This window comes from Taeniopygia guttata, chromosome 3, assembly GCF_048771995.1.
Source record: "Taeniopygia guttata chromosome 3, bTaeGut7.mat, whole genome shotgun sequence".
NCBI lineage: Eukaryota > Metazoa > Chordata > Aves > Passeriformes > Estrildidae > Taeniopygia > Taeniopygia guttata.
The window spans coordinates 2,881,582-2,903,497 of record NC_133027.1 but is presented as its reverse complement, the minus strand read 5'-3'; the positions used below and the strand labels follow the sequence as shown (position 1 = coordinate 2,903,497).

Here is a 21,916-nt window from a genome sequence, read left to right as displayed (position 1 = left end):
ATCTGCCAAACAAAAGTACAAAATGAACCTGTTTCTTATTTGAAAGTATTTAAAGCTTCTGTGGCAGAGCTGTAAAAATTTTCACTGTTGTTTGCTAAAATTCTGTCTGTTCTTTAGCAGCAAAATGAGTTTGGTAAACAGAGGATTGATTGGTTTTGCTGAACAGAATATCTGGAAGCAAGACCACTGCTATAAACCCTTTTTGTTTTATAAAATGGTTGTACATTGAACAGCCAATAAAAGGGAGAAAATAAATTATATAAACCTGTAGGAAAAAAAAAGGAGATGGCAAAACTTTCCTTGTTCACTGTATTTATTGTAGGTTATGTTTTTATAGGCTGAATGTCCACACTACAAGCCCTTAAAAGGGGATTATTTTAGACTCCCTCTGGCCTGGTCCTGTGGACCAGATGCTGTTCCCAGTTGGAAAGTGCTCCTAGAAAAGATATTCTGGTTTTATTTTAGCCAAGTGAAGGAAAAGTGTCAAAGATGGGCTTATAATTAACACCATGGTCCTATGGAATACAAGGTCTTGTCAGCCAAACTCCATTTCATCCTCCCAGGAAATTACAAGTCTGGCTGTAATAAATGTGGAATGTAATAGCATGGATGGAACTTGGGCTTTATTAATGCATTTGACTTATTACTTCATGACTGATTAAAAAATTAACACTCCCCCATATCGATAGTGCACGTGTTTAGTGGATTAAGAATTGTCTAAATGACATCTCTAAAAAAAAAAAAAATGTCCAAAGGGAACAAGGCTTGAATGGCAGCATTTTTTTCTGTCCCCTCTGCAGGGACTGCTACAGACTCTGTTGCTCTTAAAGCCCTTCATCAGGAATTCCAAAGAAATATAAAGTCTCAATTTATAAATTCTGTAGATAACTCAGATGAGGAGCTGATGGGATGGTCTTACAAAGCCATTTCTTGCTGCACTGGGGCCACTCAATCAAAAATGTATTAAGGAAGTCAGAGGTAAAATCTCTGCTGAAGGGAAAAAGGGACACATGTGGTACCTGCATATGGGGAACAACCTTTGAGGAAAGGGTAAGTGTGGAAATAAACATGGAATCTCTTTGCCATACTGCAATAAAAGGAAATAGGTCCTGAATTGGGATGTCAAAGAGAAAAGGGGTTGTAGGAACAGCTCTGGTGACATCAACCCTGGCATTAAGAAATCCCGAAAAGTCATTTCAGTGACAGCCACCAAGTGCCGGATGAATTTACCCTTTCCAAAAGAAACCCCTTGAGGTGTTTAACTCAAGAAGATGAGCATGGCCTCAGGAAGGGGATTTGAGGAAGCAATGATCAAGAGTAAGTGGTAGGGATGGAAACCAGGGAATTCCAAATGGAAAACAGATTTTAGATATAGATATGGGAAATGGTGCCTGCTCAGTTGCACCAATGGATCTTGGGTTGCTCCTATAAAGCACCTCTTCATTTCCTGACATTTTCAAATCAAATCAGATTTCCTTCTGGGAGAGACACTTCAGTCAAATATCAGCTAAAACTAAAGGAAAAAGTGCTAGGTCTTGATAAAACAGAAACACAATGAAACATAATGATCTATAATATAAAAATGTCAAATTAATAATGCAGGGAGCCCTTACCAGCCTTAAATGCTGGGAATATATGAGTGAATTTCCCCTTTTCCTTTGTTCATTTGGCTTTAATGAAGCTTTTCTATGCCAAACTCATCTGTGCAAAGGGTTGGGACTTCTTCTTTTCATCATGGTTGATGAGGAAGACTCTGACCCAACTACAAGTTCTATATCATTTTTTATACAGTGGAGTTGAAATCTTTTAGCTATGGAGCTGGGAATAGGAAAAAAAAATCCATATTCTCAAATAAAAAAAAATCTCATTTAAAGCCCAAATTTAACACTTAACTGACCCATCCAGTGGATGCAGCCTTTACATTCCAATAAACTGCATTTTCTGGCAAGTGGGTTATGCAAAGGTACTTCCTGGAAGCTGGATGGGGCTTGGAGCCCAGAGAAGCTGTGGCTGCCCCTGGAGCCCTGAAAGTGTCCAAGGCCAGGTTGGACAGGGCTTGGAGCAACCTGGGAGAGTGGAAGGTGTCCCTGCCCATGGCAGGGGGTGGCACTGGATGGGCTTTAAGGTCACTTCCAACCCAAAGCATTCTGTGATTTTATGCTTAAAATAATCACATTACAGGAAAGATTTAGTGACCAACAATTTCCAATTCTATGTTTGGCAGAATTCAGTCTTGAACTGCTTCAATTTAGGTTCCTGTTGGATCTTTTGGGCTGAATGAACTGTTTCCTCTGGGGAAATAATGGAATCATGGAATGGTTTGGATTGGAAGGGACCTCAAAGATCATTCAGTCCCACCCCCTACCATGGGCAAGGACACCTTCCACTATCCCAGGTTGCTCCAAGTCCTGTCCAGCCTGGCCTTGGACACCTCCAGGGATCCAGGGGCAGCCACAGCTTCTCTGGGAAACATGTGCCAGGGCCTCACCACCCTCACATGGAACAATTCCTTTCCTATATCCCATTAGACCCTTCTCAACAGCCCAAATATTGAGTTTTACCCATTTGCTTCAACTGAGACTCGTTCTGAAGAAGGCAAATGGGAAACAAGAATTCCCTTTTGTCTGGAAAGGGAGTGATATCCCAGGACACAGCAGGATCAGAAGACCCTAATCTTAAAAAAGAATTTTAAGACATGATTTATTTCCAAAAATGTGTGCAACGTCCCCAACCAAAGCAATACAGGGGGCCTGCTCTGGTAAAGAAAAAGCTTAGATTTAAAAGTTAATAATAAATATATAAGCAACATATCTGGATTTAGTAATTCAGCTTCAGTCTATAAAGGGAATTGTTTTCATGTCAATATAACAGAAAACATTATGGATTTTTTTTTCCCTCAAAACTTTACAGCTTTTAGCTGCCAAGCCTCTGTGCCACTGTTATGCAACACAAAAGATTTCTTTAAATAAACAGGTGTAACAGAAAGCAAAGAATAATAGGAATGTGAGGAATATGTAATGCACTGAGAAGAGCTTTGAAAAGTGATAAATGGAGGTAAATATAATACCTGGGAACATCTATTATTAGCAAGCTGGAGAGTTGGAAAATATTAACTAATCTGGAATTTAAAAAACAAGAAATGAGAGTAAGATATTCTAATGTTTAATATTTTCTATTAGAATTACAAAAACTGTGGTTTTCTCCTTGTCTCTCTAGAATGAATCCAGTACGAGATTACTACTTGGAGGAGATCTCTGATTAAAAGTTTTGGTTTCTGAAATGTGACAATTCTGACTCTTTCTGAAGCTGGAAACCACCAAAGAGCTTAGAAAAAATTGTGCAGATCTTAATACCTGAGAATTGTAGACAGAAAGCAAAAAAAAAAAAAAACAAAAAAAAAAGGATAAATTTCTGTATTTGTACTCTGAAAGTTTCTCCTTCATAGCTGATTTTTATTAAACTACTCTGACAATTCTATTATAAATATAAATAAGACTGGGATCTTGTTTCCCTCCTGATTTCCCCAAAACAAATCTGCAAAAAGCAGTAGATGCATCCTGGTTTCACCAGAGAGCATCAAAGTGCAAAGAGAAGGCAATAGAGCAAAGTTTGTGATGACAAACCAACATTCAAAGGGCAAAAAGGGAGCTGGGATGAAAATTCAGAATTAATTTGCGCTAGACAAATACGTCTAAGTCCACCAAAATTAATAAAAGAATTCTAGAAAGTTCTAAAAATGCCCAAGCAACTATTTGCCAAAGAAGTCTTTAGTAGAAACTATTAAAGAGAATGAAAAGATAAAATTTTGACAATTTATATATCTAGAACAGCTATAAGACATATAACTAATTAAAATTATGTTTAATCATTTCATTTACAGTACTTTCCCTCAAAGAGCTTTAGAAATCCTGCTATTCCTTTTTAATTATAAATTACAGCCATTGCCCCTATTCAAGTGCTGTTCCTGCAAGGTTATTGAAGGAGGGGGCAAAAAATTTGCCTAGCAGAGATATTAAAAATTGTAGTAGAGATATTAAAAATTGAAGTAAGGTCAGAAACTGGGAAATCAGGATTTTGCAGGTTTGGCTGTGTGGTACAGATCTCTGCACAGAGCAAAAAAGGAGAATTCAAATCACAAAAAGCGACAAAATTGGTTGTCTGGTTGATAAATAGGTATTTAAACACCTGAAAACTCTGTTAATCAAAAAGAGTTTGGAGGCAGAAAATCATCCTGGGAATTCATTTTTGCTTCAGCTCCTTGACTGTGAGTTTATTTTTCCCAACCACGTTTGCGAAGGCCCCTGCAGGGAGAAGAATTTTACTCCACACCCGGCATCATCAGAGGCTCTATTCCAGAATATCCCATTTCTGATTGTGGAGACAGGAATTCCTCATTCCTGGAATCTGAGCACAAACCCCCACTTAGTGATGAGAAGAATTTTCTTAAGGACTTGTGCAATGTACACTCCACAAAGCCCATGAGCCACAGAACCAGATCAAACACCAGCTGAGAGACCTCTACAGCTGCACGACCCAGGTCTGAGACTATGTTTAAAAAACAAAGAGTAGATCAATCACTGGCCTTTAATAAATCTTTACAGATATTTCTCCTTTTCTTTTGTGGCCAACTTTTTAGACATTATTAGTTCTGTATTTTAATGAATGTCTTTGCAATTCTTAACCTCAAGAAGTCATGTTAAATGAATTATTCCCATGATTAATTATGCTGGGATAAACCAATAAGAGCAGCCTTTATTTCAGCCACTAATACAATTAATTAAAATTAGTTCCAGTAAACAGTGCAGTGCACACACAAAACAAAAGGTATTTTTGCTTTTTTACTTTTACAAAAATTTAAATATCATCATTCACATTAGACCAGTAAAACCATTTCCCTCCAGTTTAAGCCTAATGAACATTCATTGTATTTGATTATCCATTATTTCTGTTCAACCAGCCCCAAATCAAGACTTTTCAACTATAGATCACTTGTAGCCTTTTTATATTCCCATTTTAAGGGGATCATTTCAGCAAAGCAAAGAAGGGACTTTTAATTCAAGCGAAACCAGTATTCCTTGACATTTACCCATTCAAAAAGGAATGACCAATTTGGATGCCCAAGAGTATTTAGAAGACAATGAGAAAAAAACCTTATTGTTAATGTATTAAAAAAACCCAAATCTCAGGGAATTAATATATGGAAATTATGTGGATCACTGTACTCTCATTTATGAATTTGTACATCCCTAATACTTGGAGAACTATTGGAATTCAGAAACAACCAACAACTCTAGCAAAAGGAGGGGCACAAATTTCCTTTCTCACAGCTACCAAGCCTTGGACATTTTTTTTTTCTCATATTGAAATGAGCTCTGGTTTTGCTGCCTGGAAGATCCTGTGGCCAAAAGCTGAGGTTTGGCCATATCCCACAAGGTGGAAGGCTCAAACAGGACATTTGGAGAACCTCTATCACCAGGAGGACAATCCTGCAGAACATCCCTTCGATAACTCTGAATTCATCTGTTCCTGAATTGTCTTGATGGCCTGATGAGTGCTGGAGATGGTCCTGCTTCCCATGAGAACTTGGAGTAAAGACCTCCAAACCCAATTTCCAGGATCCTACTTCTCAACTCTAATTATGGCCACAAATCACAGCTTGTTCCCATCATCCTCCATGTTAAATCTGAGATTTATTTTAGGTGAATCAGACCAGCCAGAACATACCAAGAAACTCTGGCATCTTAATCACCTTTAGCAGAATCTAGGAGTGACTTTACTTGCAAATACACAGTACTGGGAGCTGTCCCAGGTACTGGGATTAGATCTCTTGAATGCTCCCAAGCATTGGGATTAGATCTCTTAATTTGTCAGTTTTTGGAATGGTCACTCCATGGTATTGAATCATCCTGTAAATGCTTCTCTCCCTACACACACAGTGTCCAAGGACAGGCTGGACAGGGCTTGGAGCAGTCTGGGATAATGGGAGGTATCCCTGCCCATGGCACGGCGTGGAATGAGCTGAGCTTTAAGGTCCATTCCCTCCCAAACCATTGTGGGATTCTGGGATTCTGTCATTCTACCCAATGATTTTTTGATTCCATGATTCCACATATAAATTTGCACAGATGTAATTCCTGAGTTGGAAAATAAGCCAGGACAAACAGGAATCCTCCCCACAAATGGGGTGCAAGTGTGTGAGGGATGGCCCCTCTGTATTGTGGGTCATACAAGAGCTCTCACACACTCCAACAGCACCTGGAATGGTTCTAGGATCAGAAGCTGATGTGTGCAAATAGCCATAACAAATTATCCTCTCTTATATTTTATCTCTTCCTAAGCTTTTCAGAAGTCCCAACTCCACTATGGCCTGGCCCAGCTGTTATCAGTCACATAAGAGACTCTCCTTTACAAATTTTCAGACTTAAAGATGTGATTAAAAATAAAAATAATACAAAAGAAAACCCACCAACTTACATTTAGCAAGCTTATAATAAAAATTAAAAGATACTAATAAATACTGTGCTTATAAGCTGGTCTAAATCTATCCAAAATGCCCCGCAGTGAAGTCTTACATCAGTTATTATTGAAACATTAAATGCTTTTCTTCCAGGCTTCCAGCAATCAATTTAACTTTCAGTCATCTTGTCCCCATATGTGCTGCTCCTGTTGATGAAATGGCTATTAATAAAGGAATAGATGGCTATGAATCAAAGCAAGCTCTACTTAATCACATTAATCCAGAGTATGTTAAAGGCTTCAATTTTCTAAATAATTTTGGGCTTAATGCCTCAGAGATGGGCAGACTGCTCTATTGATGCAGCATCTGGTCCAATTTAAGCTGCATTGTGAAGGAGGAATTGTTAGGCCCTTGCAAAATTAAGGAAGACTGACAGTTTTAGGGATGCAACCAAAACTGCTACAGCTGAGACAAAAGATCCTGCAAGATATTGAAAAAGGGCCCGCGACAATTAAAAGGCAGCCCCTGCTCTGCAAATGCAGCTCCAGTGCTCAGTGAATTGTGTATGATTAACTTACTCCTCCTGATGGGATGAGCACTCCACACACTTCACCAGCGCCGTATTTTCCAGTCATTGAACATCCAACAGCTGCTGCTGTGAAATATGTTCACTTACCCATTACATTGGGATACCAATTAGGGAGGAATTATTTCAAAAGGGAATGGCACCACCAACACTATCCTTGCAAAAGCAGAAATTTCTGGCTTTGGGATTTTATTTTCCGCCTGCCGCCAAGCGTTTTTTTTTTTTTTTTTTTTTTTTTTTGTTATTTATTATTATTTTGGTTCTGTAAACAGAGGGATTTTGCAATGAAATTAGATTTGCCTTGGCTTGTAGCACTGAAATGCTGCTGCATTCAACTCACATTTTTTTTCAAAAAGTATTTTACATACTTCTAGGGGGAATAAAAACCTTCATTGGAGAACTGGTTTAAAATGTTTTCAGAATATTTATGTAGGAGAATAAGTTTTAAAACCCAATCTTCATAGAAAGTTGTCATGAAGGAGACAGCATAGTACAGTCTATCTACATTTTAATATTAAAACTAACATTACCTTCACTATCACACTTTTATTATATTTAATATTAAAATTACAAAAGCTTCAGGGGCAGTAACTTGATTAGAAATTAAAAGTAAATCCAATGAACTTAGTGAATTTTCACTCCATATGTAAGGAATGAATGAAGCCAGGAAGTCACATCCTGCAGAGCTGTAAAAATCTGTCTGAAACCTTTAATTTCAATTAAAATAATGTTTAAGTTAAATATACAGAGCAGTTTGGGGGGCAGACATTGTATGTAGTTTGTAATATTAAATATTTCAAAATGTGTACAATTATAAGGTGCCCAAAGAACATTTTATATTACACACTAGAGCATCTACTTCATCTTACAGGACCTGAGAGGAATCAGAACTTTAAAACAGAGATTAAAATTAAGCAAAATATTCCGATCTATAGCACCTCTTCAGCTGAATAAAATAATTTATATGTATAAATACCAAATTATATCAGCTAAAATTGCCTATGACTCCACCAGATAAAACACAACTTCTGAGTTCCCCTTGCTGCCTGTGCTTTCCTCCAACACTCAGTCCCAGAAAAATCCATACATCCATGGATTTCAAAGCTGCTTAGAAGATGAGATAAACTATCTCCCTTTTTCATGAGTGAGGACAATGGGCAGGAACAGCTGAAGGTCACCCAAGTCATCCTTGGAGCCAGGAATGAACGGGAAGGAGCCGAATGTGCAGGTAACAGCCCAGCTGCCCCTGCTCCTCCTCCCATCCTGCTCCAAAGGGCTGCCAGGCAAATTCCAGCAGGGAACCACCACTGAGGAACATGAGAGAGGCAGGAGCAGCAAAGAGGAGGAAAACAGATCCCAGCACATCCCCTGAGACACCGGCGCTGCGCCTCGGAATGGAGTGGGAATGGCTTTGGCTGCTGCCAGGGAGAAGTTCCATTCCAGGAAGGGTTTCTAAAGGGCTTTTAGGACCAGCAGGGGAGAGGGGGATTCTGCCCCTCTGCCCTGCTCAGGTGAGACCCCCACCTGCAGATCTGCCTCCAGATCTGGGCTCCAATATCAGGAGGACATGGAGCTGCTGGAGAGAATCCAGAGGAGGCCACAGAGATGCCGCAAGGGCTGGAGCCTCTCTGCTCTGGAGCCAGGCTGGGAGAGCTGGGAATGTCCAGCCTGGAGAAGAGAAGTATCCAGGGAAACCTCAGACCCCCTTCCAGGGCCTAAAGGGGCTCCAGGAGAGCTGGAGAGGGACTTGGGACAAGGGATGGAGGGACAGGACACAGGGAATGGCTTCCCACTGCCAGAGGGCAGGGATAAATGGGATATTGGGAAAAAATTCTTCCCTGTGAGGGTGATGAGGCCCTGGCACAGGTTTCCCAGAGAAGTTGTGGCTGCCCCTGGATCCCTGGAAGTGTCCAAGGCCAGGTTGGACAGGGCTTGGATCATCCTGGGACAGTGGAAGGTGTCCCTGCCCAGGCAGGGAGTGGGATGGGATGATCTCTAAGGTCACTTCCCACCCAAACCATTCTGGGATCCCAAGGAGGTTGTGTTGCTGGTGTGACCAGCACAGGGGCAGTGCAGGGATTCCTGGAAGAGGTGAGAAAAGAGGGAGTTATTTCCTGAGAACTCTTTAAAAATGTGTGAAAAGTTGTATCTGCTCTTTATGGAAGACGCTGGGAGTGGGAGCTGTAATGGATAAGTTGTTCCTCAGACTCTGGGCCATTCTTGTAATGAAGAGCTGTTAAATAGGCCTGAGTACAAATAAATAACCACTTGTCGTGCCGCTGATTTATAAAGAACTCATTTCTAGGTGTAATTCTATGGCAACAGCTTTTGTAAGGCACTCTTTGACACTGCAGCAGAGCTCCTGTTTAACAATTCAAATGCAGAAAAGATGGGAATAAAGGAGGCAAAAAGCAACTCAGTGAGATCCCTGCTTGCAGCTCAATTGTTTTGATGAATTCTGCCCTCACACGTTATATGAACATCTCGCGTGCAGACAAATCCTGTTTCATGGCAACAATGGTTGTGCATGGAGAAAAGTCTATTATCATATGGAAAATAAAGGAATTAGAGGAGAATCAGAGGCGATAAATAGATGAATATGCAGGGAGACACTTGCCTTTCCACTCAGTTGGTCTGCAGGATTTGCCTTCCATATCTGCTGCGACACTGATTATTCCTGCACTTCGGTGGATCAAAACTGCTTGGCCAAAAAGCAGGAGGAACAAATGCAGTTCTGCTGCAAAGCTGTGCCATTTTTAATTCATTATTTTATTTTCCAGATCTGCCTGAAATAGTCATCCCTCAAGCAGGCCATAGAAATGATTCTCTTTATTATGCAAAGTTCCATGAATCTCAACTGCTGTATATGAAAGATATTGCTAATCTTTGGAGACATTGGGTTGGAGCCTGTAAATTTTTTGGGAAAGACCAGGAAAAGTATTTTGCTCTTCCTAGTTAATTAGATCCAGAACTGTGGGAGCTGGTAGCAAAATCTTGCTGAATTTTGGTGTGACAGATCTTGGTTAAAACGCCTGCCCAGGACATTTGGAGTCTGCATACCAAAGGACTCTCAAAATAAGAGACTGTTCTCTAGAAAGTCTCCTAACTCCAGATTTAGGGGAAATGTTCATTCCTTACATGTCCTGGTAAAGCCAGGCCACTGCTGAGACAAAAGTGTGAGATTATAAAAATATAAAATCATCAGGGTTGGAAAAGCCCGTCTGAGATCATCAAGTCCAACTGTTCCCCAGCACTGCCAAGGTCACCACTCATCTGTGTCCCCAAGTGCCACATCCACACAGCCTTTAAATCCCTCCAGAGATGGGGACTCCACCATTGCCTTTGACATCCCCTTCCAATGTTTGACCTTTTCATGAAGAATTTTTCCTAATATTCATCCTGAACCTTCCCTGGCACAGCTTGAGGCTGCTCCCTCTCATCCCATCCCTGTTCCCTGGGAGCAGGTCCTGACCCCCCTGGCTGTCCCCTCCTGTCAGGAGCTGTGCAGAGCCACAAGGTCCCCCCTGAGCCTCCTTTTCTCCAGGCTGAGCCCCTTTCCAGCTCCCTCAGCCCCTCCTGGTGCTCCAGCCCCTTCCCCAGCTCATTCCTTTCCCTGGACACTGTTTTCTTCTACTGCTTGAGGCAATCTGGGCAGGGAGAAGAAGAAGAGACAGAAAGGAAAGGACCTGGAATTCATTTCCACAGTTAACATCTGGGCTGATGCACCTGGCAGCAGCTTCATGCCAGGTACACTGTGGGAAGCCAAATCTCTGCTTCTCCCTGTGCAAGAATCTCATTTGCTTCTATTTCCACATTTTAGATTATTTTGATTTTTTGGATATGGATTCCATTTTCCCCTTTGGATTTCACTTGCTGCGCGTTCAGGAGAAGAAGGAAGAAGGTCCCTTCTCTGCCCAAAATCTGACCTACTTAATGCAAACTGGATCCTACTTTCCTTGTTCTTTCCAGCCTAAATTCAGCTCAGACTAAAGACACCAGATCCCAGCCTATACTTTTGCCATTTAATTTTAGCTTCACCTAAAGACTTCTGACCGGCTCACAAAGGCAGCTGGGACATGAGGGGAGAGCTCATTACACATTGCTCCTGTCTTTGAACACCTCTGAACACCTGCAGAAGGGTTGAACTGGCCCTGAACACAGAGCAACGAGGCAGGAGAGAAAATGAAACCATTTGTTAAAACAAAATAAATGAAGCGGTGAAAAATAATGGTCCCACCTGCACCTACCACTGGTTCAGGGTCAGCTCTGCTGGAGCCAAAAATTCAAAGGAGAAGGATGGAATAGAATCCTGACCACCTCCCCCACCACCACCAGCCCATTCAGATAATAATAATAGAAAAAAATGTCAATATTTAGCACTCTTGCAATGCTTTGTAGCTTCAAAACATTGCAGAAACAGGGCAGGATCAGTGAGAGTGGAACTTCTTTTTCCAAGGTCTGTTTGCTCCTTGGTAGCCACATTTTTATCTCATCATCCTATTAACAGGCAGGGAGAAACTTCTTCCCGATGTAACACCATTAACATCAGCAGAATTATGTCTAGGATCAGTTTGACCCAATTTATTACTTTTTTAGCAGACGATAAGTGTGCTATAATGGTGTTCCATTTGACTTGGAACAAAGAATTTTCACAGCATTCAGCAGAGGGAGTGACATGATTAAGCTTTGTGTCCTTTCCAAATAAAAAACTATGCCATTAGAACACCAAAAAAACCAAAAAAGTAAGTGAGGAAAAAAGATAAAAAGTAAGTAAACAATGTGTAATTATGACAGTCAATGATAATTCAAACTTTCAGTTTAGCCCATGGTACTTGTCACCTCTCAGGATGAATAAAGCAAATTTGTGGCCAGGATAAATCAGGATCTCCTTAATCCCAGGTCATGGATCACCTTTTTGTTCTCTACAACACACTGACAGGAGGGTGCAGGGAGGTGGTGTCAGACTCTTCTGGATGAGACAAAACAGCCTCAAGCTGCCTCAGGGAGGTTTAGGTTGGATATTAGGAACAATTTATTTGGAAATTGTTGGATCATCTTGGACTTGATGATCTCAGATTTTTTTCCCAAACTTTCCAACTTTTCCAGCTTTACTGATTCCATGAATGGAGGCCATGAAGTACGAGGAACAGGAATGCAGCTCTATTTTTCATGGCTCACAAGATCCCTGAGAGGAAGGATCAACCCCATCCATATTATGCTCCAGTGAAACCCCAGTAACAGCCTGGGAACCCAAAGACAGCAGAATTAAAGCTGTTTTCCATTCCCTTCCTCTCTACTCCAACCCAGGCAGTGACATTTCTCTACACACTGAAATCATTGATTTTCATATTAATTATAATCCTCCTAAGCCTTGATTTCTCCAACTGTCTGCACAATCTGCTGTCTTTTCTCTCAGCCTAACACAACACTTTGGGAGTAAAAGACCTTCTTTTTTACCTCTGCTTTCCCCACCAAGGTCCCAGTCCACACCAAGTCCAGCATTCAGAACATTAAGCCCACTTTTTTAGCATTTTTGTTCTGCTGCTGCACTCTCTTTGCAGAAAGCAAAGCTTTCCTAGAATTTATGGAAATGTGACATTAGGAGAGAATCACTTGAAGGCATTTCAGCTACAATTAACATTCTTCACTCCTCAGAAAGAAAATAAAAACAGCTTCTAATTGAATCGCTTGACTGAGTAAACACTGGATTAAACTGAGAGGGGAAAGAGTCGACAAAAAACTCCAGTTGGACAAATGTTGGGATTTGGGTTTGTTTTCCCAGGAACATTGGATGTGTGTGGATACACTGTGGGCACGTGTGGGAACACAGACACTGCCACTGCCACGATGCTTTTCTGGGCTCAGTAACAGGCACAGAAATGATTCCTCATGATTCCTTCTTGATTCTTCCAAGACAGAGCATTCCATGGATTTAAAAGGGATGGTTGGGAATGTCAGTACGGACAACACACCTCAGAAGGATTGAAAACAAGAGCAGGGTAGTGCAAAGAGTGCACTGAGCTTCTCAGAGCAAAATATTCCTTGCTAAGTACAAGTCTAGGACGAGTCCTGGCTATGTAGAATGATGGAATTAGAATGGTTTGGGTTGCAAGAGACCTTAAAAGTCTGACCCCCTGCCATGGCTAGGGACACCTTTCCCCATCCCAGGTTGTTCCAAGTCCTGTCCAGCCTGGCCTTGGATGCTGCCAAGATCCAGGAGCAGCCACAGCTTCTCTGGGAATTCTATCCCAGCTGCTCAGCACTCTCACAGGAAAGAATTTGTTCCCAGTATCCCATCTAAGCCTACTCTGTCACTGTAAACCCATTCCCCCTGGTCCTGTCCCTCCAGTCTCTTGTAAAAATTCCCTCTTCATCTTTCTTGTAGGCTCCCTTCGAGCACTTCTGTGTATTCCTTTTGCTTTTAGTGAAGAAGCTGCTTTAGAAGCCAAACAGGACAATCCTTTAGCTGCTCTATCCAAGGCAGGCAGCTTCTCCTCCTTTGGAAGGACAGGTTTATGGTCAGACACCTCAGGCTGGTCACTCTGTTCACATCTCCAGGCTGAAGTGACCTCATCCATGTAGAAATCAGGTTTGCTCTGAGTGCTGCAGGAACCAGATCACCTTCAGGTCACTCCCTAATTCCAGGATCACAGTTTGGTAGACTCAGTAAGTGGCTTTGTACCTTATTTTTACTTTTCAAGTGTCTCCGGAGCAAAAACAAGAAGTACTTCAAGTACAAGGAGTACAAGAAGTACAAGAAATACAAAAAGTAAGGGACCTCACTGGCTGTGGGCTTATTTATAACATCATTTTCACCAACTCACCAAACTCTTCTAGTGCAGGTGGCCACAGTTCACATCACAACTTTAATCCTGAGTAGATGAATAACAACAACTATTAGAACTGTTGGGTAAGAAAAAACATATCCTGACAGGAGTCTTGTGCATAAGTGATATTTTCAGACCTCCTATGGCAGATCTGCCTTTTTTACCCCATTACCTTGTATTTTCATCACTCTGAGCCCTACTGATGGTACAAAGGTATAGCACACTATGGAATACTCATAAAGAAGGGAAGACTATCAGTAAAGGAAATTTTCCCTTCCTCCTCAGAATAAATACTTAATTTCCAGACATGTTGATTTGTAGCTGCAAAGAATTAACCTTTAGCAAAATATCCTTTAACAAGTTCTCTTTGAAACTTCCTGCACAGGTTCAGCACTGGAGTTAATGAACCCCCAATTTCCCTTCCTATTTGTGAATGCCAGGGATAAAATTGTATTAAAGAGGTGGATAAACAAATTAATATGGAAAAGGTCATCAGTGATGATTAAAGACTAAATCATTAATACCTGGAATCTGGGAGGTAAATGAAGACAGAACTTGGTCGGGTTTGGGTGGGAAGGGACCCTAAAGTTGATCCAGGTCCAAGCCCTGCCATAGGCTGGATGCTGCTCCCTATCCCAGGTTGTTCCAAGCCCCATCCAGCCCAAGACTTGCTAATTTCTGCTGGAGTAAATTCTTAGATCAGCAGCATCCTTGGTGTGATTCAGCACAGCAGGTATATTCCAAACAGTCCAATATCCTCCCTTTCTTTTATTCCTTTTCTGAGATTCTCTATCCAAGAAATTTCCAGAAAAGTAGCTTAGATAAAAAGGGGATTTGGTTCCTGAGTGAAGGGCAAAATAAACCCTTGGGTGACCCAGTTATCCCAGCAATGGCCAGGGTATTCCATTAAACATCCTGGGGTCAGGGGAAGAGTGATCCACCCTCCCTCCTGCCCCTGTTGCAGGAGCAGCCAGGTCCCAGACGGGAAGACACTATTTTTGGAAAGGGTTTTGAAGGCAATGAGTGAAAACCACCAGGTGCCTCAGCTGTACTTCAATTATCTTTTGTCAGAAGCATTTTGGGTGCTTTGTGGGTTATCCCTGGGGCTCTGCAGGCAAAGATCTCTGCTGCAGTATTAAAAAGAATTAACTGAGTCTTACAAATCATTTAAGAGGGGGGTTGCACCCTATTATTGTAGGGAAGGTGCCCACAGATGGAAATGATGGAAATTCTATCACTTTGGGTGTTCAAATAAAAATTGAATGAGTCTTTTCCATTGCTTACACCCATGGCTTCCAACCTGAAAGATACAAAGAGATGGATTGTACTTTACAATAGGTTTTGATGTTTCATCCAGAAGTTTGCAGGTACCATCCTACACCTTCTCTAATCCCAGCTCCACAATCTGCCCCTTTTTAGTGCACCAAAGCTTCTGAAAGGCTTTTGTCTCTTTTGTCTCTCTGCAAAGAATTCACCTACAATGAATGTGCTAAAATCTTAGCCCACAACAAATCGATGAGGAAACCCAGGAACACCCCTGAGCTCTGGATTTCCCCAAAATCCTTCTCCAAATATCCTTTAGATTGTTGTTGCTGCAGTGCACCACAGCCATGAGGATCCAAAAGTTTTGCCTTTCCTTTCACTGGATCGAGTTCTTGTCTTCTTCATGGACTAAATTCTCCTCAGCTGGAGGAAGCTGAGGTAAAAGTGTGAGTGTCTGCAAAGGTGAGACAGAGCACAACTTCACTATCAAAATTTACTTATTAAAAGCTGAACTACAACAGCTTGGGCACAGCTGAGCAAATAGAAGTTAAACTCCTGTGGTTTGATAATTTAATTATTCATCCAACACCTAGAAACTGTGCATGTCACTTGCAGAATTATTCAAAATATTAATCACCTTGGTGGGACAAGAGTCAATTTCCAAACTTTTCTATGCCAGCACAGGAATATGTTCTATAAAATAAGCAAGTCAGAGGGGGTGATGTTTGCACAGAGTAATTGCAGTGCTCTCCCAATTTCAGGAAAAATACATTATCAGACATATCCACACTGACACCACAGCATTTCAGTCCTGTGCCTGAAAGGAAGGAAGATTTCACCTGGGAGAATGAGCAGCAGGAGCAGCAAAAGAACAGGAACACAACCACAATAAACAAGAAAAGCAGGGAAAATACCAACATGTTCCATCACCTGCTTTAATTCCAGAGTCATAGTCTCCCAAGAGCTGCAGCTTCTCCCTGGTTTCATAAACAGTGGTTTGGGCTAGAAGAGACCTTAAAATCCATCCCTTTCCACCTCCTCTGCCATGGGAACTATCCCAGGTTGCTCCAAGCCCTGTCCAACCTGACCTGGAACACTTCCAGGGATCCAGGGGCAGCCACAGCTTCTCTGGGCACCCTGTGCCAGGGCCCTGCCACCCTCACAGGGAAGGATTTATTCCCAATATCTACCACCTGTAGTAACCACCAATTCTGGGAGCACAATTTGAACACAGTCTAACTGCCTTTGTAGCTTATTTTTTCTTTACGAGGTCTCCACACCAAAAAACAAAAAGAACAAAAAGTAGGAAACCCCCCCACTGGCCACAACAACAGCACTGAGCTTTCTTATACCACCATTTTCACAAACACAACATGTTCTGATACTTAAAAAGAAGCAGCTCCATGCTGCATCTTCTATTTTCAGGCCCAGTGACATGGGGAACATCTCAGTCCAATCCTGCATGGAGCCTCCTGTGAAAATGAAGCTCCTTTGGGAGCTTCCTGTAGGCTCCAGGTCAGAAGATTTTGTCTTTGACTTGCTCTGTAATGGCTCTTTCAACCTCTGGGGCTCCCACATTTTCATCTTATATATATCTTTAATAAAGCAGGAGACAGGAAAGATGGAAACAACACATCTCAGTGGAATAAAATTCAAATAAAGTTGTTAATAATAAATAATATATTTGGTATTTATATTGCTGCTACAACACAAGCCTGTGCTTGTGGGCAATGCTGGGACAAATAGATGAAAGGAGAAGAAGACAGCAGTGAGGCTATTAGGATTTTAAATTTGCCACGAGGCACAATCAGGTATCTAAATAATAAATATCACTTAGGTTTCTTCAAGCGTGAACCAGACAAGGCATTAACCCTGAGAAGTCAAATTCTGAGATGGAAAAGTGAACTCAACCTTGATTACAGATCTCCATCAGAGCTCCCTCAGCAGAGCTGCTGCCATCCCTTGTGGACAAGGAGCTTTTTGTTTTTCAGGCAATGGCAAATTTATTTACCATTTATCTACCACGAAAAACATAGTTATTCTGCCTTTCAATTTAAATGACAAATCTACAGACCCCATTTCTGCATCCTGGATTTTAAGGTGTAATAAAGTTTCCTTGTTCAACTTCTCTGCTGAAAAAAAAACATGTCAGTAGTGTCAGCTTTGAAAATTTGGACGTAGAGCTGCAGAGGAGCAGGTAAGTAAAATTCAGTACATCTGTTGGGTTCTTGTTGCCAAGGTTTTATCATTACAACAGCATCTGCCATCACCTTTCCAAATTATTTTTGAAGTGAAATTGCTACATTCATTTTATTTCATGACTTAGCAATTCAATGGAGGACAAATTATAGTTTCTAGGGTCACATCAAGGTTTAGATGAACATCCAGGAGGATCATAGGACGATAATCTCATGATTGCAGAGATACAACTTGTTCCAACTGTTCTAGTTAACAAAAATTACAGATTTTCTACAAAATCCTGTTCTTCACTTGCTACAAAAAATACACAAAACAGTAATTCCCACATTTCATTACATTAACTTTGATTGATGCAGTATTTTGTACTTTGGCTGACCTTCGTTTCCTTTTTCACAGGTGAACTGTGGGGGGAAAAAAGGGGAGAGGTGGAGCAATTGGCCAATCCTATCAAGGCACAGATCAAGGGCATGGTGAACACTGAGATTCTTCATAGTCATTAAAATTCCTATATCCTGTTCTTATAAGGATAAAAAAAAAAAAAAAAAAAAAAAAAGACCAGACAAAGGCACAACAGGAATCTATTCTCTTGACAGCAATTTAATAATAGAAGAAAATGTTCTGAGCCACTCTCATTACTGCTTGGAAACTTTAATCTTGAGGACTTAGTTCCTGTCCGTGGAAACCTTCAGATCCCTTTTAAAAGCTACAGAAAGGAAAGGGAATATTTGTAGTTTAATTATACATTTAAACACTTTGGAGAACCACAGCCACTTTGGAAGAGTGCTGCAGTGTCCAGCTGAAGGGTTCTCCAAGGAATACAAGGCCATGCCTGAACATCAGGAGAGTCACAAATTCATCACAGCCCTGCTGCTCTGGAGCCAGGCTGGGAGAGCTGGGAGAGTTCACCTGGAGAGGAGAAGGATCCAGGGAGAGCTCAGAGCCCCTTCCAGGGCCTAAAGGGCTCCAGGAGAGCTGGAGAGGGACTTGGGATAAGGGATGAGGGACAGGACAGGGAATGGCTGCACACTGCCACAGGGCAGGGATAGATGGGATATTGGGAAGGAATTCCCGGTTCTGAGGTGGAAAGGCCCTGGCACAGGTTTGCCCAGAGAAACTGTGGCTGTCCCTGGATCCCTGGAAGTGTCCAAGGCCAGGCTGGACAGGGTTTAGAGGAACCTGGGATAGTGCAAGGTGTCCCTGCCCATGGCAGGGGGTGTAACTGCATGAGCTTTAAGGTCACTTCCCACCCAAAATCATTCCAAAATTCCAGGATAGTTGGTAGTTGATAGTTTGTCACGGAACATTCTTCTGTATTTTTAGGGAAGGGCAAATCTGCAAAGCCAAGAACTTTCCTATATTACATTTTTTTCTTTATTGCCATCAACAACTCCTGAAAAATTCCCATCAGATTTCCCATTGTTGCCTTTAATACCAACAAATATGTAAAATTAACCCCACATCACCCAGCCAGACCCTCCCCACATCTTTCTACCCTTAAATAACAACATCCCAACCAGCACCCTGCCCTGGGCTTATGGAAATATCTTGGGAAATCACCAGCTGACCACAGGAACAGAGGGTAACAGAGTAAGAAATTAATTTTCCCTTTCCCTACTCTCTTCCATCAGCTATTTAGAAGCCTTCCAGGTTACCTTTGGAAGCCTGGACATTTTAAGGAGAACTGGAAATCTAATATGGAAGAATCAGTCAAAAGAATAATTCTTAGGCAAGAGGCAGTAGTATTCCTCAGAAAAACATGGATTTTCTTCTTAGGAGATGTGAAACAACCTCACAGCCAAATATTTTACTCAACTCAGAGCAGAAACAAACTCTGTTTGGCACATTTTTATATTGAATTGCTAACTATTAGGAATTATGATTTGTGCATGAAAGAAAATGCCTCAGAAAGATGAGAATTGACAAGATTATAAATTGGTTTAATTCAGTGAATCTCAGCCTTCTAACTAATATCATATAATAACCAGATGTGCTTTATTTTTCTGTACATTCCAGTCACTGAAGATAAATAAAGAAAACAACTGAGAGTAAACCCAAATGACCTGCTCACATGTGAACAGCATGAACCACAAGCCTATAAACGACCCTGTTTTTAAGGAAATCATCGTTAGCTGCATATTTTATATGGTAATTGTACATCCCCAGTTTATGAATAACAACAGCAGAGTTCTTCCCTTCTGATTTCAGTGCCACTTGAGCTATGCAGATTTCTAAAAGCTTATGAATATACAGAGCAACAGAATTGTTCTGAACATCTGTAAGCAAAATATGAAAAGATGTTTGGTGCTGAATGAACATCCTGGGTTGTCTAATGCTGGCCAAAAATGGTGTATTTATGTATTAGGAGAACGCACTGAAAATAGCTCCAAATCCTGCACACCCTCCAGAAGGGTTTTTCAGATTGTTTTCTGTATGGCTGTCACCATAAAATGGAAAAAGAATTTTCCATTCCATTCTAATCTAATTTAATTTCCCTTCCCTTCCCCCATAAAATGGAAGAATAATTTTCCATTCCATTCCAATTTAATTCCCTTTCCCTTTCCTTTCCTTTTCTCTCTCCTTTTTCCTTTCCTTTCTTTTTCCCTTCCCTTCCCTTCCCTTCCCTTCCCTTCCCTTCCCTTCCCTTCCCTTCCCTTCCCTTCCCTTCCCTTCCCTTCCCTTCCCTTCCCTTCCCTTCCCTTCCCTTCCCTTCCCTTCCCTTCCCTTCCCTTCCCTTCCCTTCCCTTCCCTTCCCTTCCCTTCCCTTCCCTTCCCTTCCCTTCCCTTCCCTTCCCTTCCCATTTCCATCCTATTCCATCCCATTCCATTCCATTCCATTCCATTCCATTCCATTCCATTCCATTCCATTCCATTCCATTCCATTCCATTCCATTCCATTCCATTCCAATTTAATTCCCTTTCCTTTTTCCCTTTCCCTTTCCCTTTCCCTTTCCCTTTCCCTTTCCCTTTCCCTTTCCCCTTCCCTTTCCCTTCCCTTCCCATTTCCATTTCCATTTCTATTTCCTTTCCTTCCCTTCCCATTTCTATTCCATTCCATTCCATTCCATTCCATTCCATTCCATTCCATTCCATTCCATTTCTATTCCATTCCATTACACTCTGTTCCACCTCAAATCATCCCTTTTCCCACTTTTCACAATTTCCAGCAAGTTTCTGCCTTTTTGGCTGCCTTGAAGCACCTCTGCACAGGGCTCCAAGTGCCCATTATTTGCTCGTGTCACTTTTCACACTCTTTCCATGAAGCCCATGTTAGAACTTGTCACTAAGAACCTGCCCCAGTGTCAGCATTTGGCATAAAAATGTTAACAAGAAAATAAACCAAAAAAAAAACTTCCAAGTGCGTGCAGGAAAGACAGGATTTTCCCCACCAGCAGCATTAGTTGGCTGCCAGGGGTTCTGTGGTTCAGATCGCAGAAAGAAACTGCGTTGGAGTTTTGTAGTGTAGAGTGAAAAATAAATGCAAGGGTTTGGCCTGGAAATGACAGGATGCTGTGCACTGAGCTGTGTGAAAAATTAACAGATTATTAATCAGCACAGAATATCTGTTCATACATTGACTCATTAATCATTAGGAGACAGCAATGGGATGGGCATCCAGAGATTTCAGTACCATTTAGGACATAAAGCCAACCCCAAATCTCCTTAGTCACTGCAGTCACTCATTTCACTCTTTGTTGTCATTCATAATTCAGGATTCCACTCCTGATCCTTAAAAACCAAAGAGGAAAGACTCACCTGAGCAGACCTCTTTGTAGGTAGGGTTTGGGGTATGTCCTCCTGCGTAACCCACTTGAGTGGAATAGACTCCTTTCTGCCTCCAGAACTTCCTCTCGGCTCCCCAGAAACGGCCCATACCTTAAGAGGGCACAAAATACACATTGTGAGGTCAAAACCTGCCAATACTCAATCACTCATTTGCATATTAATTAATACACAGTGTAGTGGAAGGAACATCTATAGGCAGCACCGGCTGGTCAAGTGTTGTCCAAGTTTATTTATAGGGTAACTATAAAGAGAAATCCATTCTGCATCAGAGCACGACTCAAACACAGCTTGATTTATGCTTCTGAATATCAATTTATCACAGAGGGCAAACCTTGAAAGGGTTTGAAGGCCCAAACAAGGAGAAATATCATGCACACTCCAAAAAAAGTTCTTTATAAGGCAATTGTGCTGTTTGTGCAGCACCATTTTCACCTGAACTGATTAGGAAGCTGTCAAAACACAATAATTTGTATTAATGGCAAACAGTTATTTAATTTTCTGCTTTCAGGCAGAGGTGGAAGCAATAATGGATTATATTATATTATATGTTATAAAAAGGGAAAAATGCTTCAGCTTAACAATTTATGCACAGAGATATTTGATGTTCAGACAAGATTTTTGTAGTCATTCACCCCCATGGCCAATTATCAAAGAACATCAGACTGTTTAATGGTGTAAATTAAAACCTCTTCTGGTCAAAGGAATTAAGGAACAAGCATCACCAACACTGACAATTGTCTGATGGCTTAGTTAAATAAATGTTTAAGGGACTATTTATTAGAGTTTTTATTCAGAGTGTCA

At 41.3% G+C, this 21,916-nt stretch overlaps 1 protein-coding gene across 2 annotated transcripts in view; it reads right to left on the bottom strand.

Moving 5' to 3' along the window:
• Positions 1-21,916, bottom strand: part of MSRA (methionine sulfoxide reductase A) — a 227,530-nt gene that overhangs the window by 102,130 nt on the left and 103,484 nt on the right. For both annotated transcript variants that reach the window (XM_002187990.6, XM_012572944.5), the window contains exon 3: positions 21,086-21,205. In XM_002187990.6, coding sequence (XP_002188026.4) covers positions 21,086-21,205 — 120 coding nt within the window. The remainder of the gene's footprint in view (positions 1-21,085; positions 21,206-21,916) is intronic.